Below are 12,003 nucleotides of genomic sequence, written 5' to 3' on the forward strand. Positions count from 1 at the left end.
CCAGGGTACTATCCTACTCAGAGCCTGACGGCCTGGGCCCTCCGATGGCCAGGGGGAGCCTTCCAGGTGCCATTATGCCTGGTCCACCTTTGTGTGGACCAGTGTTAAATGGTGAGGTCTCGCAGGTGTGGGATTTAATTCTCGGACCTCAGGAGAATCGGGCGGCGACATATTTAAATGAGTATAATGTCTCACATAAATATGTTAATCTGGATCTTGCCCAGCGAGAGCAAGATCCAGAATGTGATGTCTCGCGAGATTTTGTTAGATCTCGCGAGGCGTTCCAAGTGTCGTTTGCGAGATTTAATGGTTTTGTCGCATTACATGGTCAGGCGCAATGAGGCCGTTCAATCACACCCAACATCTGTGAAACAAATGTATGAATGAATTAGTTACAGATATAAACCATGTTGAAGCAGTTTTATGTGTTGTGCCACATTGCATTAAATAACAGCAATTAACCAAAATTACAGCAATGAAGAATCATTCTTGTTTTTATTGCATTTTGGGGGAGGTAGAGGATTCATTACAAATACAAATAAGTCAGAGCTTGTCTGAGACGTGCTTCACTGGAATAGACCCTGTAGTTTACAGAATTAAAAAAACGTTGATGTGGGATTTATGTTCTTTTGATGACATTGCCATTGAGACCGTTATATTTTAATGTTCATCTGTAGGACATTTCTAGAAACTGACAATAATTATGTTCATTTAAACAATATAGAATAATCACAATTGGTTATACGCAAAAGGGAAAGGATATATATCCCCTAAAACTAATTACTTAAAAACATCTATAGTTTTGCAGGAGTGTTGAGGGTGGATGTTTATTTCTTTTCACATAGATTAAACAACTCTATTAAAAAGTGTTGGTTTGCATTACGTTTTGTCAGTCAACAATTGAATTGAGTTGAATTGAATTGCTGAATCTGTCTCACTGCAGTACTTATTACATTCACGTGAAACTATCATTATAGCCCCGATGATACAAAAACACAGGTTTATATGCTGAAGAGATATGTGAAACACATTTTTCTTCCTGGATTCTAGCATCTAACAGCTTAGTGACATATACAGTGAAATATCACAATAGACTTACCCAGTGGTTTCAATTTTAACAGCATGCCAAAGGTGAATAAAATCTATAGTGGGCCCTAAAGACCTTTCAAGAAGGTAATAATCCATGCGGATATTCAACTTGGCGACAATGCCTATTTTCAAATATTGTCTGTTGCTGCTCACAACAAAAACAATTCAACGCTGATGCATGACGAACTCTTTGGAACAGGTAATCACGGTTCTTTGGGAGTCCAAAATGAGGCACAATTGATGAGTTCAAGTCACAATCCATCCTGTCTTTAGTTCCACCGCAGAGGGTGTCAGAGGTACAGTTTAAGACACAGAGGAAGGTGTAGGCTCTACTCATGCAGCATTTCCCAATGCCGACTGCAACTCTTCCCTTTTCAGTTCATGCTACCCTTCCGGCTGTTCCGGTCACCAGGGTTATTGTGTTCATGGTTTTTCCAATGAATGCTCACATGTTTGGAGGTATCATTCATGGGCATCACGGTCATGAGAGCCTGGCTCTGGCAACAGCAGCACAAACAGGACTGAAAGGCACACAAACAATTAGCATATTAGCTTTCTACTTCCTTGCCAACATATACAGCTGTGACAAATGACTGAGATAAAGGGCACGGAACAATGCCTTATTATTGTGTACACTTCTAAGCATGAACCAAAACATAGGCATTGATTCTAATCCGATGCATAAATGGTATGTGAGTGGTGGAAGAGAATAGAGGCCTGGATGATATTAACTACCGGGCCTGATTTTAACATCGCACACTTGAAGCTGTCTGGAATGATGTCAAGGTCAGTGGAGGGGAGCAAGAATTGGGAACACTTTGGCACGGAGCTTCAAAGCCAATGCTGGCTGGGAGGGAGAGTGAAGCTCCTGGTAGCAGGGGCTCAAGTATTCCGTGTGAAGCCAGCTCCTCGTCCCTCCAACTAGTCTGTCTAAAATTTAGTTCAGGCAGGGAAGGACACCAAAGTTCCTCAGAGTCCGCCCTTACATAAGTATGTTAAGCACCAATAAACTCATAGGAATTGGAATGTCATTTTAACTAAAGCCTGAGTGGGCACTGCTGCTTTCCCACCAGGTGAAGCTAGTTAGGTCCTACTGGGAAGGGGAAATGGACAATAAAATCAAGCTTCGCTCCATCGTGATGCTGGGAGAAACAGGAATACTCCACTGGACTCCACAGCGAAAGTTTAAGGTTCGCTGTTCCAGTAGAGGGAGGTAGTGGCATAGTGGTATTGTCACTGGACTAGTAATCCAGAGACCGGGGCAAGATCTGAGGACCTGGGTTCAAATCCCAACATAGCAGATGGTGAAATTTTAACTCAATAAGAAATGTGGAATTACAAGTCTAATGATGACCATGAAGCGATTGTCGATTGTCATAAAACCCTATCTGGCTCACTACTGTCCTTTAGGGGAGGAAATCTTATCTGGCCTGGCCTATCTGACTCCCGATCCCACAGCAATGCGGTTGACTCTCAAATGTCCTCAGAAATGGAGGGCAGTCAGTGATGGGCAATAACACCCAGCAACACCCACATCCTGTAAATGAATTTTAAAGAAATTCCCCCTTCCCAAACACGAGACTCCAGAGAGACAGTCTGCAAGGTAATCCTGCTACCAGCTTGCATTAACCTCTGGACTGTGCAATTCTTTCCCCCAGAACCTCCCCACTGACTTCATGCAGGAAGGAAGTCAGCTGGACAAACTCAAATGAGACCCAGTTGCTGAAAATAGCCTCATGGGCAGCACGGCAGCACAGTGGTTAGCACTATGGCTACACAGTGCCAGGGTCCTAGATTCGATTCCCGGCTTGGGTCACTGTCTGTGCGGAGTCTGCACCTTCTCCCTATGTCTGCGTGGGTTTCCCCCGGGTGCCCCAGTTTCCTCCCACAAGTCCTGAAAGACGTGCTGTTAAGTAATTTGGATATTCTGAATTCTCCCTCTGTAACCGAACAGGCGCCGGAGTGTGGTGACTAGGGGCTTTTCACAGTAACTTCATTGCAGTGTTAATGTAAGCCTAATTATTATCATATCAGGTTTCCAACACATCTAGCTTCCCAACTACCCAAAACCAACCAGGAGGTAAAATCAGGGCCAATGTGTTTAGCTGTCACCTCGAGGTTGGCAGCAGGAAACAAGCTAAGATTTGAGCAAGGCGTGTATTCCAGCAGAGAAAAAGCCAACCCCACCATGGGCAGTGAGCTTCTGGTAACCTTCCTGTTGTGTGAGGCCTGAATATCCCATGAAGAGAAACAGGCAGTCATTATCCTGATTCTATCTGCCAAATGACAAAATCTTGTTGTCTTCCCCTCATAGGTAGGAACGCTGATGTCGATAATCAAAGACCCTTTTGTGCTATAATGTAGAACACTTCAGTTTGTTTTGGCCAAGTATGGCTGTCAGGGCTGTGGTAGACTTTCAGTTAATTTGTAAATGAGAGATCGGACTAGAATATTTATTTTTGATTTTGATCTGAAGATATAGGTGTGGTTGGCAAAGATGGAATTTATTGCCCATCTCTGGTCGCCCTGAGAAGTTGGGTGGTAGGCCTTCTTCTTGAACTGCGAAATGCGATACCTTTTGGAGGCAATGATGCTCAGCTTGTGCTCCCTTTGAACATGTTCAATACTGCGAGTACTACTTTGTGGGATTTGTCTTTTTATATGACATAGCGAATTAAGAAGTTAGATAAATGTGTGAGATTCATTCATTTTCATTTAACAGCCTAAGAATTACATATTTTAATTACACATCTTTGTGGACAAAGTTCCTACCTGGAAGCAATTTTTAAATTTCTTGCTCACAAAGTACAGGGCGATGGGGTTTATACAGGAGTTCAGAATTGCTAGATTGAGACCAACAAAATCCAAGACGAGAATAAAGCTGAGGAAAAGAACAAACCACTGTGAGAGTTGTCAGTGTGCTCTCATGAGAAAACATAGATAATAACAGCAGGAGTAGGCCATTCAGCCTCCGCCATGCAATATGATCTTGGCTGATCGTCTCTCTCAACACCATACTCCCATGCCCTTCTCATACCCCTTCACACATTTCGAAATCTGTTTCATATTATATTCAGTGACTTGGCCTCCACTGCCTTTTGTGGGAGAGAATTCCACAGGTTTACCATCCTCTGAGTGAGGAGGTTCACCTCATCTCAGTCCTAAATGGCCTACACCTGAGACCGTGATACCTTGTTCAAGACCAACCAGCCACTAGAAACAATGACCTTGCGTCCAGTCTGCCCAGCCTTGTCAGAATTTTTCACGTTTCAATTAGACCCCCTCTCATATTTCTAAATTTCAGTGAATACCGGCCCATTTTGTTTTGTCATAGAATTTACAGTGCAGAAGGAGGCCATTCAGCCCATCGAGTCTGCACCGGCCCTTGGAAAGAGCACCCTACCACGCCCAAACCTCCACCCTATCCCCGAAACCCAGTAATCCCACCCAACCTTTTTGAACACTAAGGGCAATTTAGCATGGCCAATCCACCAAACCTGCATATCTTTGGACATCACCCTCCGTCTCCCATAAGCCAATTTTGAATCTACTTTATCAAGTTACCCTGTATCCCATGTGAATTTGCCTTCTTTACAAGTCTCCCATGTGGGACCTTGTCAAAGGCTTTGCTGAAATCCATGTAAACTACATCAACTTCACCAACCTACAACTAGGTAAGTATTCCCACCCGTAGGTCCCCTGTGGAATATTATAGTACACAAAGTACATCACTTTTTCTTGATCATTGCAATGCAAGTGAAGTCTGATGCCTCCAGCTAACTAGCTGTTGGAAACTTGGATTGGATTTTTCTAACTTTACCTCCTGCTTCTGTAAAGAATTGTTTTCATTATCACTGGCTAATCAGGGGTGAGTGGTTCTCATGGTAATGGGCGCCGCACCGACAGCATTTCCCTGGCCAATCTCAAATTCAAGTGAACCAACTGATTTCCTGAAAGGCAATGCAGCTGTTTGACTTTATTTTCTTTTTCTCCATCATGCTTTCCAGCTGGGTCGACATTTTAAAATAGAAAAGGCTGTGTGAACAGAGGCCACCACTGACCGCTTTATTGATGGGCTCAGCAAATTTAAAGTAAATAATTACGGAATTATTTGGCGCCAGTGTTAAAATTGTAAATTTGACCCAATCTCTCTTTATATGACATCCAAAGTCAGTCTGGTGAACATTCCCTGTACTCCCACAACGGCAAATATATCCTTTATTAGATAAGGAGTTCAAAACTTCACACAATTCTCCAGGTGTAATTTTAAATTATCTTGGAAACTACATTTATTTGCTTTGAGTTGTCCTGCAACTGAAGATCAAATACATTCATTGATCATCTCACTGCAGCAACTGGTATTTAACATATGAAATCCCCACCCACTTCGTAAGCAGACTTGCCAAAAAGCTGGGGCCTGAAGAAGCAGGCTTGCCATTTAGTGTGGTCTGTTATTCGCTTTTACCCATCAATGTTCAGGAAAGGCAGACTTAAAAACTCTTGAGATTCGATCAATCGCCTTGTATCTTGTGCACAGGGCGGCATGGTAGCACAGTGGTTAGCACCGTTGCTTCACAGCATCAGGGCTCAAGTTCAATTCCCGGCTTGGGTCACTGTCTGTGCGGAGTCTGCAACTTCTCCCTGTTTCTGCGTGGGTTTCCTCCGGGTGCTCCGGTTTCCTCTCACAAGTCCCAAAAGACGGACTTATTAGGTAATTTGGACATTCCGAATTCTCCCTCTATGTACCTGGAGTGTGGCGACTAGCGGGTTTTCACAGTAACTTCATTGCAGTGTGACACGAATAAAGATTATTATTATATTTGTGAATTTTTATAAAAAACAAGAAAAACGTTCTTATTTTCCCACCCAGAACAGAACTTCTGCATGATACGTCAGTCGAGGTTTCTTACTGTGAAAGCATATTTCATGCATTTTCTTTGTATATGTAATAGTTGTGGTGATTTTCCCCTTTATAGGGGGGGATCTGCCGAGGATCCATCTTTGCAGATCGCCCCATAAAGGGGACAAACACCACAGTGAACCATTTTCTGATCCTCTTCAAATGCAGCTGGAAATTGTTTCCATTTAGCCTTGCAGGTATGCTCGGGCAAGATGTTGGGGTGGGGGGAACAGATACATAAGGGAGGTGATAGATAATTAGACCATCTTTACTCTCTGAAACACAGAGCATTTATTTTGTTTGTTTCTCCGAGAATAAACTTACATGAAAATTTAAAAGCAACAGATACGTAAATGTGTTTTAACTTCCAGTAGGAACTGGCAGTTGATATTATGGGGTCTCACTGCTTTCCCATTTTGTATGGAAAGTAGCAACTGGCCTAAGGGGAGTTTGAGATGCAGATCAGAGCGCCCAATGGCTCACTGGCAGCACCAAACAAAGGTCATTCTGGGGGTTGGGTGGTGGTGGGGGGGCAGTGTGAAGAGGGTCTCATGGATGGGTCAATGGAGGTCCAGTTTTTCCTTGTGATGCCCAGAAGATCACCCCTACTCCTGGTCCAGTAAAAGACATTTTTGTTTAAACCTGTCATCAACAGCCATGCTAGTTTTCTGTCAGTGTTTCATGGGGGGGCAGCTCAACAGTGGTTTATAATGCCGCTTGGAGTCCCACATGCATCATGAAACCTCAATTTGCATTTGCAGAATCCAGTGGGAGCCTACTTTGCTGACAAGGCCATTGGTGTTAAGATTGCTGAATTAGCAAGGTGGGAATGGGAAACGGAGCCATGCCATTTTAACTTCTTGCCAGCTCTTTCCCTGGATAGTTACAAATTCTCTTAAAACTGCGAGTACCAAGTAATGTTAATTCTGTTTATGATCGAAGATGTTAATGACAGTAGCCTTGAAATTACTCTCTGGGATACCAAGAGAAAATACAAAGGGTGAGATTTTCCAGCCATTGCCGGCAGGGCCGGAAGATCCTACCGACCCCACACCCCCCGATACGGGTTTCTGGCGGGGAAGGGTGCGTTCAACGGGAAACCCCATTGACAACGGCGAGACCAGAAGATGCCATCACTGGACACTGGCGATGTACCCTCTGCCACAACAGAACACGTCACGGAGGGGGAGAAAGTCCTGTCCAAAGTTTTGCATTTATGTAGTGCCTTTCACAAGCACGGGTTGTCCCAAAGTGCTTCATAGGCAATAAAGTACTTTTGAGGCACAGTCAAAGTTTTTTAATGCAGGAAGTACAGTCAATACATTGCTCACAGCAAATGCCCACAAACAGCAATTAAGGCCAGCATGTTTGTGGTAATATTAAGTGAAGCTATCATTGCTCACCACTGTTAAAGTATAAATCAGACAGCAACTTTAGATGTTTGTACAGGCGTGGTAAAATTTGGAAATCTGGAAGTGACTGGTTTGCCGTGTTTTTTCACAAGTGCCACCATATTGGTACCTCACTGGGAGAGTCACTGAAATACATGTAAGGGTATGAAATTGTTGTCGCCCATTAAACATGCCAGGAAAAGTAAGGAAAAGCTAGTGCATTCAAGTGTAAGTGTAAATTTAATGGTGTAATGTTCTTAATTTAAGAGCATTTAAGGGAATTATTAATTTAATTTAAGGATAGACAATGTTAATAGTCTTGAATCCAGAGGCCTGGACTAATGCTCTGGGGACATGGGTCCAACTTCCACCACATCAGCTGGACATATTTCCATTGAATTATTCCAAGTAATTTGAGAGTACAAAACTAGTCTCAATAATGATGACCATTCAACTGATGGATTGTTGCAACACCAAACTGATTTACTGATATCCTTCAGGGAAGAAACTTTGCTTCCTTAATCATCCAACTATGTGTGAATCCAGACCCACAACATCGTAGTTGTTGCTTAACTGCCCTCTGAAATGGCCTAACAAGCTACTCAAAAGTCAAATACGAATAAGGTCAGACAAATCAGCCAGCATTGAGCTCGGCAGTTAACATGAGAAAGGCACACCGTGACCAGTCAGCACTGCTCACTGACAGCTGGAGACCTTTGCCGAAATTGAGAGAGCGCTCCCACAGACAAGTCAAACAATATCCTGACATAATCATACTCACCGAACCATACCTTACTATGTCCCAGGTTCCTCCATCATCATCCCTGGATATATCGGGTGCGATTCTCCGTTGCTTATCCCGAAATCGCAAAATGCGATTGGGCGGATAATAAGCTAAAATCATGGCAGGCGCCGATTTGACGCCAAATCGCAATTCTCTGCCACCTCGACAACAGCGTCAACGTGGTCCTGAACCCACATACAGTAAACACCGCTTGCATATCATTAGCGGGCCCAACCCGATATTCCCGAGGGCCTCCGTGATGCTCCACCTCCGATGGGCCGAGTCTCCAATGGTGTGGTTCACTTGTGCTTTCACCAATCATGAATCCGGTGTCGTGCCTGCTGAGGGAGAGAGAGGGTGCGGAAAGTGTCCAACATCGCCAGAGTTTGCTGACAGTTGTGCTGCTGACCGGGGGGGCTTCTGCCAGGGCCGGGGGGAGTAGCGGGAGGTGGCCAGGAAGTGGGCTGCGGGGTCGGGGTGGACAGGCACGGAACACCATTGCCGCAGCTGGCAAGGCAGCCGTACAATTGCACACACCGCTAACAGGCCAATGTGAACTTAGGGCCACGGGTCATATTGGTGTCCCCCCAGGGCACTCCTCTGGCCCCAGCCGACCCATCAGATGTATGGGCGCGCTCTAGAACAACCAGTGCCATCTTGTTGGCTGGGATGAGTGTGTGTGGGGATTGTAAAATGTGTGTGCGGGGGCAACTTGTCAGCCACCCGAGTGTCAATCACAGACCCGACGAATCCCAATCCTTTTTCATTGGAATCGATTGTGTTTCACGTGGCGCCAGTGCTAGCCCCTCCATAGTTGCTGAATCGATCCAGGTTCGGCGCCAGTTTTTCTGTCGTAAAAGTTTACGAATTCTGCGTCGGCGTCAACACTTAGTCTCATAAATTGAGAATCCCGCCCATCCTGTCTCAGTGGCAGGTGAGATACCAGAGGTAGCGGCACAATGGTATGCACGCAGTTGAGAGGAAGTGGCCCTGGGAGGACTTAACATTGACACCGGACCCAATGAAGTCTCATAGATTCAGGTTAAACATGGGCAAGGAAACTTTCTGATGATTACTACCTACCACCCTCCCTCAGTTGATGAATTAGTACTCCTTCATGTTGAACACCAGTAGGAAGAAGCACTGAATGTAGCAAGGGCATAATATACTCTGGTGGCAGAGCCCAGTTGAGTGCAAAAGACCAGGATGAAGCATTTCCAACCATTTTTAGCCAGAGGTGTTAAGTGTAAGATTGATCTCGGCATCCTCCTGAGATTACCAGCTAAATTAATTCACTCCACGTAATATCAAGAAATGGCTGAGTGCCAGGATATCGCAAAGGCCAGGGTCCCTGACAACATCCTGGCTGTGCTGCTCAAGAACTGTATATGGCCTTGATTAACCCATTAAGCACAGCTGCAATACTCGCCTCTACTCAGGTGTCGTCCAGGTATCCTGTCCAGAAAAAACAGGACAAATCTAATACAACCAATTACTACCTCATCAATCTACTTTCAATCATCAGAAAAGTGATGGAAAGTGTCGTTGGCAGTGCTATCAAGTGACACTTCACTAATAACCTGCTCACCATTGTTCAGTTAGGATTCTGCTTGGCTCCAGAACCCATTACAGCCTTGATCCTAACATGGACTGAAGAGTTGAATTCAAACGGTGAGGTGAGAATGACTGCACTTGACATCAATTTGATCAAATGTAGCATCAAGGAGTCCCAGTAAAATTTTAGTCAATGGGAATCAGAAGGAAAACTCTCTACTGGCTGAAGTCATACCTATCAGAAAGGAAGGTGCCCGTTGCCTTGCAGAGAGGCGGCAAGTAAACTGTGCAGGTTACTTGTGGTCTCTTGGTGCAGGGTGTGCGGGCATGTTCCTTGTTCAAAGGCAATCAGTGGCTGGTTGAGGGACCCAGCATCAGGAGGGGGGAGGCCACTGAGAATCCTGCCCTTGCTGTTGACCTCCCTACATCCTCCTCCCACAGGGCCCCCCACCCTGTAAAAGCGGTCCCACCATCACCCATCAGAGTTTAGTGAAGACCGGGTCCTGGGTGGGTGTCTTTCCTGCAGCATCCACCACCTTCCTCGTGGCACTGCGGAGAAACTGAAAGGGATTCACTCCACCAACAGTCAGCTTGCCTGCGATCATTGAAAGGTTATTCTGTATGCCTTGTGTAAAAAATATCCAGGAACTTGCCATGATGTGTTCATGCTGTCTCAGTTAAGTCTCCTTGAGATGTTCACAACGCTTAGCAAGTTAGTGAATGATTCCTGGAGACAAGGACTGCCCTCTGCTGAAGTTATTGATGATGACACTGCTGAGGAGCAGGACACCCTGGAGACTCAGCAGAAACTACCTGATCACCAGAGCTGTGCTGGAGCAGGAAATTGAAATGCTGAAAGTGTGATTCCGGTGCCTCGACAGATCTGGAGGCGCCATCCAGCGTTTTCAGAATGAGAGTGCCTCTCGGGTGATGACACTGCTGGGTCCTACAGAGAGATTCTGTCCTCTGCAGAGATGGGCTGTTGTGACTTGCATAGTGCAGCAGTGAGGTCTGGAGCTGCAGGACAGAGATGCTGGGTGCTTTGCCACTTGAGAGGAGTGCGATACGGCAAAGATACCAGCAGCTGCCTGGGACATCCTAAGGCAAAGTTCACTTCAAGTGACGCAAGAAGCCATTGGGCACATAAATTCTGAACCTGCTGGGTTCTCCCAGTCCCCGGCACAAAGCTGTCCCACAATCAACAATCCACCCCTTTTACGGTTAACCATTGCTTGTCCTTAATTCTTGTCTCACCACTGTTCACAAAACAGAAGGCCACTTTGCAGGTGGCAGCAAATGGGCATGATGAGAAATTGGAGCAATCACATATTTTGGACACATGCAGTGGACAGTAGGGGAGTGTTTGGAAAAACGAGATAATGCAAGGCAAAACACCTGTTAAAACATATGCATGGAAGACCCAAGTTGGTATTGATGGATAATATCAGAACGTGGACTGGTATCTCTACGGGACAGGCAGAGAGGGCAGCAGAGAATAGAAATCAGTGGGGAAAGATTGCTCATAATGCAGCTGACCCTGGGAACAAGGATGGACGAAAGGCCACGCAAGGAGCAACCAAATACATTTTATGGTTCAGAAAAAAATTGATCAGCAATGTAACAATGCAACATTTGTTAATCATCAATATACACCCACAATTCCTTCCCTTCCTTTTCTACCAGTCCTGATGAAGGTGAATGTCAGTGGAACTTCCAGCTGGTGGCGTTCTCCTGTATCTGCTGCCCTTGTCCTTCTATTGTGGTTGAGGTTGCGTGTTTGGAAGGTGCTGTTGAAGGCATCCCGTAGATGGTACACACTGCTGCTACTGAGCAACATTGGTGGAGAGAGTGAATGATGGCGGATGGTGTCAGTCAAGCGACCTGCTTTGTGAAAGGTAGGCTGCTATTAGGAATGATGTGCAGGGTATTTCAGAGTTCGAGAATTTAGATGTGAATGGGCTACGCCACTCACCATTCCTGTCCTGATTAGGCCATTAAACCTCTTCAGGCCTTGCATCCAAGGGCTTGACACCACACTCCTGCTGCTGATGCCCAATCACTTCTTATTTTCTGAGGCAGATTTTTACCTCCTGTCCTCGGAGAACAGAATCTGCCTGTAGCACCCAGCAGTGTCGTCACCTGAGAGGCATAGTTGATGTGCGGTGTTGCCCTGTTAGGTTGTGACTCCACAGCGCCAGATTCAACTCTGTCTAAAGATCTCTGCAATGCTTTAAATCTTGCATAGTTGGAATGAAATAGACATCATGTTCATGCTCTAATTTGAC

General features: G+C 45.2%; 1 protein-coding gene across 1 annotated transcript in view; it reads right to left on the reverse strand.

Annotated features, from left to right (window-relative positions):
• Window positions 1–478: 478 nt before the first annotated feature.
• The window catches only part of ednraa (endothelin receptor type Aa), a 96,288-nt gene continuing 84,763 nt past the window's right edge, over window positions 479–12,003 (reverse strand). Inside the window, exons 6-7 of the mRNA XM_072496096.1 lie at window positions 3,862–3,970; window positions 479–1,610 (exon numbers count right to left, since the gene is read on the reverse strand). Of these exons, the coding sequence (XP_072352197.1) occupies window positions 1,464–1,610; window positions 3,862–3,970 (256 nt within the window). The 3' untranslated portion in view covers window positions 479–1,463. The remainder of the gene's footprint in view (window positions 1,611–3,861; window positions 3,971–12,003) is intronic.

This window comes from Scyliorhinus torazame, chromosome 3, assembly GCF_047496885.1.
Source record: "Scyliorhinus torazame isolate Kashiwa2021f chromosome 3, sScyTor2.1, whole genome shotgun sequence".
Taxonomy (NCBI): Eukaryota; Metazoa; Chordata; class Chondrichthyes; order Carcharhiniformes; family Scyliorhinidae; genus Scyliorhinus; species Scyliorhinus torazame.